The sequence below is a fragment of the Nicotiana tomentosiformis genome, chromosome 5 (assembly GCF_000390325.3).
Source record: "Nicotiana tomentosiformis chromosome 5, ASM39032v3, whole genome shotgun sequence".
Classification (NCBI taxonomy): Eukaryota; Viridiplantae; Streptophyta; class Magnoliopsida; order Solanales; family Solanaceae; genus Nicotiana; species Nicotiana tomentosiformis.
The window spans coordinates 478,807-485,787 of record NC_090816.1 but is presented as its reverse complement, the minus strand read 5'-3'; the positions used below and the strand labels follow the sequence as shown (position 1 = coordinate 485,787).

General features: G+C 32.6%; 1 protein-coding gene across 1 annotated transcript; it reads left to right on the top strand.

The window, feature by feature from the left end:
* Window positions 1-3,840: 3,840 nt before the first annotated feature.
* Window positions 3,841-6,981, top strand: LOC138910747 (uncharacterized). The gene is made up of 2 exons (XM_070201893.1): window positions 3,841-3,992; window positions 4,661-6,981. The coding sequence occupies exon 2, from the start codon at window positions 5,742-5,744 to the stop codon at window positions 6,906-6,908; it is 1,167 nt and encodes a 388-aa protein (XP_070057994.1). The 5' UTR covers window positions 3,841-3,992; window positions 4,661-5,741; the 3' UTR covers window positions 6,909-6,981.

The following is a 6,981-nucleotide window of genomic DNA, read 5'->3' as shown; positions in this document are numbered from 1 at the left end:
GTTCGAGTTCTATTTATGTATACGGTCGAAATAGATTTCGGCATTCGTACGTTTGATCGAGTTCGAATGGTAAGCGATCGAAGTGAGACTTCGAGACGAGTTCCGAAGATAGTACAAACAAGCTTCGAGCTCCAAGACCGATCGAGGAATCGGCTCGGTATCATTATCGAGCCCATGACCAAATCGAACCGCAAAGCAACGTGAAGGATGTCGTAGACGCACAGACCGATTGACACTCACCTCGAATGTCGAACTCGAACCAAGGCCGAGGGCTCGACCCAATACCGAGCTCGAGCCAGTATCGAGCTCGCAGACAAGAGCCGTTGTAACCGCACTAGGAGAGAGAATCTTGGCGGGAATCGAGAAAGAGACAATTCATCATGGGTTCTCCACTATATATTTTTTTTATTATAAATAAAGTAAGATCCATCTACTATAAATGAAAAATCCTTGTAAGCACAGGGAAGGCACACATTGTAAGAAAAGACTACTTCTCTTATTGAAGAATAAGTCTCTTGAGCTTGTTTTACTCACCATACTCACTCTTCTTATTCAATAATTTATCTCCCGTTTATAGCCAAGAATCACTATAACATTATGTATATATAGCTATAAAATATATTGTAGCTAAATATAAAAATTTACGTAACTAAACACTTTAGCCACAAATAGTTTTTTCGTAGCATTCGTAGCAAGAAGTGGCGTAACTAAAAGTTAGCTACAAGCATTACATAATCCATGGCTAAGGACTAATACTTATTGCTATGAAAATTTTATGTGTTCTAGCTATGATGATAATACATTCTTGCCCGAAAAAGAAGATTATAGCAATAATTTTATTCTTTTGCCACGACAAATAAAATGTATAGCTATCTTTATTTTGTAGCTACAAAGTGTTGTATTGTAGCAAAAGATTTGATTTGTTTGCCACGTAACTTTATATTTTGTTGTTATTTCTATAGCTTAGTTTCGTAGCAATAGTACTCGTATTCAGCTACGGATCAAAAATTCATAGCAATGAATTGAAGTATTAGCCACAAATATTTTCTTATTGCAGCTAAGCTAAAAGTTCATACTTTTAGCTATGTAATATATCTTATTATAGCAAAATATTTTCTTTATTTGCTACGAAAAGTAAAAATACGTAGCCATGTTTAGCTACAAATTCAAAAGTGCATAGCTAAAATTTCATTCTTTTTTGCCACAAAGCATAAAATTGTTGCAAAAGATTCTTCATTTGCTATGAAAATAAAAACGTATAGCCATGTTTATACTATGTGACAATTGTATATATGTTTTGCTACGATTCAAAAATTCATAGCTACTAATTGAGAATTTTACCTCAAATACTGTTAGCCACAATAATTCATATAACGTAGATAAGAATCGTTTTTGGCATGAAATATACCTTCAATTGTAATTATTCAATAAATGCAATATTAAAAAAAAGTTCAATAATATCATTCAAAACAGTGGAATATTACGTTATTCAAACATATCAGTACGCTTTTACAAAAGAAATAATAATTATTCATCTCCCTCTCAATCTTGATACTTCCATCACTACTCCATAACCCGCAATAATAATTAAAAAAATATATAAGAAAATAGTACAACAAAGTATTTTCGCTAAAAAAGATAAACTTTACTTGTTAATAAGAATAATATTTTGAAAGGATAACATAAAAAGATATTAGTAAGTAGTATAATAAGTTACTTACGATCTGATTTGCATCATTTGGCCGTCGATTTCAAGCAGCAAGCATTATTTGAAAAAAAAAATCCCATCGTTTTTTCATCTCCACTAGCTTATTATTAGTGTCTTTTTTGATTTCTTCAACTTTTTCATCAGCTTCCCTTTTAACTTCTTTCACACGCTCATTTGCTTCTTTTCTGGTCAATTCTACTTACTTTATAAGTTGTATCTTTGTTAGTCTACCTCCAAAATATTCACTTATATTCTTTTCGGGACCATATGCTCAAAGCTCAAGGCCTACTTATCAAGGGAACCCTTCACAAATGCTCTCCGTGCAAAATCAAACCACATTGGCTCCAAGTGCAGAATATTTTAGTACTTCTTTTGTGGTGCCCATTCCACAACGTAACCTTTTTTTCAATCATTTTCAGTAATGGAACCGGTCGAACCCACAAAAAAGGCTGCTTACTATTCACTAAGTCCCAAACTATTTCCATATCAGTAATTGAAGCAAGATGTACAACTATTTATAATTAAGTAGAAATTCAATATGCAATTTTATCAAACTATAATTTTTAATATTAAAAATAAACTGAATGAAACAACTACATTAGTATAATGATCATAATTTTTTCTTAAAATAAAGATAACCATAGCGCAAACGGCACTAGTACTCATGTAGTATTTCCCTAACATTAATAATAATATTCCCTTCCACACACACAAAAAAAAAAAAGGAATATTAAATTCTCAACATAAAACGAAACTAGAATATTTTATTTTGTAAGACACTCAAATCTTGTAATTCATCCATAAAAACAAAAGAGTTAGTGGATAATAGTTAATAAAAGTTAAAGGAAAAGAGGCGTACCTTTGATGCAGGGGAAGAGGCGTACCTTTGCTCCCCAAATCTTGAGACTTTTAGTATTTTTGGGTTTTGCCTCTTTTGATTTATGTTTTGGCTCTAATAGGAAAAGAAGACTGTGATTTAGGCACAAATAAATTAGAGTGAAATAATTTGGAGGGAACTTGTTTCTTTTGGTAACTCATATTTATTTTTCAAATTGTGAATTCATGTTTCCCTCCTCGTAAATATCAGTCCAAAAGTAGTTAGATAAGAATATTATTAATATAAACACATTGTTATTCCATATAATCTAATTATATTTATATGTTGTATAATTTATTAATATAATTATATTTTATGAACATAACTATTCCTGAAGCGTTTGATCAGGATAAAGCTTGAGTGATACTTAGTGAAGTTTTATTAAAATTTGGTAGATTAGTTAATCAATATTAATTAGAAATGATCACCCTATTTATTTTAATTATATGTGAAATTTACTAGTAAGCTATTAAGCTCCTGCGAGATTAAGCCGAATAGAATGATGAACACCTCTAATTACGCTAAAAGGTATTATTTTGATTTAAAAAAATGGTCCGAGTAAAATAACTATTTTCGGAGCATTTGTCAAGATAAATCCTGAGTGATATTTAGAGAAGTTTTATTTAAATTCGATATAGGAGTTAATAAATATTAACTAGAGACGATCATATGGTGTATAAATTTCGGTCGTGACAAATTCAGATAATGTTTCTCCAGTTGTTTGGTTTCTTTACTAATTAATTAAAATAAATTGTTAAAAATAGTTTAAATTATTCTAACGTTAGCTTGCGTAGCAAGTGAAATGTTAGGCGCCAGCACGGTCCCGAAGTGGGAAATTTCGGGTCGTGACATTATTTAATTATATTTGAAACTTTCAAGTAAAATCCCGTAAAAATTGAACTAAATGATGGACATCTCTAATTACCCAAAAGGTATTATTTCGATATACAGATCCGAGTAAAATAACCATTCTCGCAGCAATTGATTAGAATGGATTTTGAGTGATTCTTGATGAAGTTTTGTTTAAATTCGATATAAAAGTTATTCAAACTTAATTAGAGATGATCGCGTTAGTTATTTAAATTATATTTGAAACTTACAAGAAAGATCATGTAAAATTAAGTTGAATCCAAGTATGAACACCTCTAAATTCTTAAATCTTAACATATATAAAGTATTGTGGACCAAAGTGTATAATATGCAACTTTGATATGTATCAAAGTTCCATCCCTAAGCAGGACGTACAATCCCCATTAGCATCACTCTATTTGATCTAATTGACCGTACCAAAAGATCCCTAAACCCTCATCTCTCAAAATTAGTTTTTCTTCCAAATTTCTCTCAAAGACGAAGCCTCAACCTCATTTTTCATCTCCGCTGGCATCAACCGGCAATATCACCGGCAAAGTAAGTTTATTTTTTTCTGTCTTCTGAAGTTTCTTCTTCTTTTTCGCTTAAAACCAGAATCTCTTTCTCTGTTTCTTTCTAGTTGAAGGTTCATTGTTTGAGCTGTTTAGAATGATGATTGTTGTGGTGAATATTGATTTAGTATTGAATACTGATTGTTATTGTGTTGGAGCAAAAATTAAAATTTTGTTTATTGGGTTGCTATGGCATATGCCCTGCAATGCTAAAAAAGTACACGAAAATCGACCCGATAATTCTAAGGTGATTTTAGTAGCAATTGCAATAGATTCTTTCATCCCGTGCATAATACCTTCCAGTTTTTCAGTTTTCACTATCACAAACATCTTACTGTAAGAATTAATACTGTGGTTATGGATTGCTTTCAAATTATGTATTTAAAAAATGTTTCTTTTTTTTTTCTCTTGGCACTTTTTTTTTCTTGTGCCCCAAAATTTATTTGCTTTAGATTTATTCTCTATATTGTGTAAAAGTTGCTACCTAATTCAAGATATATAAGTGAGTAACTGATAACTTCAGTTACATTTATTTTTCAAATTGCACGTTGTAGCTTTCTGAATGTAGCAAAATTGGCCTCTAAATTGTATAACTGTGGTTAATTGATCTTTCTTTTTTTAAGTATCTTGATCTTATTTTATTTTTCTTTGTAGAAAATTTTGAAATGGACAAGACTTGGATGCGATATAATGATAGATTGAGCTATGTGTATTTAAAAGGAGTTGAAAATTTTCTTCAATTTGCTTTTAAGCACACGGAACCAGAAGGTGAAATTCCTTGCCCTTGCAAAAAATGCAACAATGTTTTTCACAAAACTAGAGACGAAGTAAAGGAACATTTAATAATTTTTGGGATAGTCAAGGGGTACACTCGTTGGCTTTTTCATGGAGAATTTGCACCCAAAGAGCAAATCACCAACAATAATGAAGTAAGACAAGAGGAAGTAAGAAAAGAGCAAGGTGATGATATATTTGAAATGATTTATGATGCTACTGGTCCTATATCACGAATTGTTCCGGTAGGGTAGATCCTTCTGAATCAGCTTCGGAATTTTCCAAATTACTGGAGGATGCTGCACAGCAACTTTATCCTGGTTGTGAGAAATTTTCCAAGTTGTCACTGATTGTGGAGCTGTTTCAAATTAAGTGCCTTTATGGATTGAGTGATAAAGCAATTGATTGCATAATGAAGTTAATTAAACGAGCACTTCCTTCTGGTGAAACTTTACCGGAATCATTCTATGGAGCAAAAAAAGTGATTCGAAGTTTAGGTCTTCGTTATGAAAAAATACATACTTGCGAAAATGATTGTATGTTGTTTTGGAAACATAATACAAAAGCTGAATCTTGCTTGGTTTGTGTCGAGTCTAGGTGGAAATCAAGAGAAGGTCAAAAAGCTAGTGGGGCTAATACAGAAAAGAGTGGGAGCAAAATTTCTCGAAAAGTTTTATGTTACTTTCCTTTGAAACCAAGATTGCAAAGGTTGTTTACGTCATCGGAAATAGCTTCAGACATGATATGGCATCATGATCAACGTTTGAAAGATGGGGTTCTTAGACATCCAGCTGACTCGGATGCATAGAAACATTTTGATACATCTAACTCGGGCTTTGCCAGAGATCCTCGTAATATTAGGCTTGGATTAGCATCTGATGGAATAAATCCTTTCGGCAATTTAAGTGTTTCTCATAGCACGTGACCAGTAATTATTACTGTGTATAACCTACCCCATTGGATGTGCATCAAGCAACCATATTGCTTTTTGTCTTTGTTGATACTTGGCCCTAAAGCTCCTGGAAATGATATCGATGTATACTTAGAACCTTTGGTGGATGAGTTGCAAGAATTGTGGTATAATGTAGTCAATACATATGATGCTTCGAGAAAGGAGAACTTCTGTATGCGGGCAGCACTCTTATGGACTATAAATGATTTTTCAGTCTATGCCTACTTGTCTGGATGGAGCACAAAGGGAGTTTTGGCTTGCCCTTCATGCAACAAAGAGACTCCGTCTACTCGATTAAAGTATGGCCGTAAATTCTCTTACATGGGTGCTCGTAGGTTTTTATCGCCTAATCATAAGTGGCGGGGAAATAAACGTGATTTTAATGGGGAAGTAGAAAGAAGACCTACTCCAAAATTTCTCTCTGGAGATGATATTTTAAACCAGTTGGATAGCTTGGAAGACATTAAATTTGGTAAGACCCAAAAGAGAAAAAGACACGAAAAAAGTAAAGGCATTCATAATTGGAGGAAGAAAAGCATCTTTTTCAAACTTCCTTATTGGAAAAATAATCTAATACGCCACAATTTAGATGTCATGCATATTGAAAAAAATATCTGTGACAATATTATTGGGACGTTATTAAATATGGAAGGAAAAACGAAAGATAATTTGAATGCTCATCGTGATTTGAAGGAAATGGGTATAAGAAAAGATTTACATCCAACTCAAAGAGATGGAAAGTGGTATTATCGAGCAGCATGCTATACTTTATCACCAGATGAAAAGTCTAAAGTATACAAGTTCTTGAAAACTATTAAGGTTCCAGATGGATATTCTTCCAATTTATCACGATGTGTAAAGTTAGAGGATCGTAAAATTTATGGAATGAAGAGTCATGACTCTCATATTCTTTTGGAACAACTGCTCCCTTTTGCAATCCGCGGAGTCCTGCTGAACCATGTCTATGATGTTATTACCGAGTTAAGTATTTTCTTCAGAGAGTTATGTTCAAAAACTGTAAGAGTTGATGTGTTGGATCAACTTGCAACTCAAATTCCAATTACGTTGAGCAAAATAGAAAAAATATTTTTGCCAACATTTTTTGATATTATGGTGCACTTGGTCATTCATCTTCCAAGAAAGGCTAAGCTTGTTGGCCCTGTACAATACAGATGATGTACCTAATAGAGCGGTATATTTTTGTATTTTATAATTTCGATTTAATTTTATGTGGCTTGTTAATTTTTCA

Bases quoted from the DNA above. Each gene is read 5' to 3' on its own strand.
- LOC138910747 (XM_070201893.1), top strand. From the start codon at position 5,742: ATGTGCATCAAGCAACCATATTGCTTTTTGTCTTTGTTGATACTTGGC.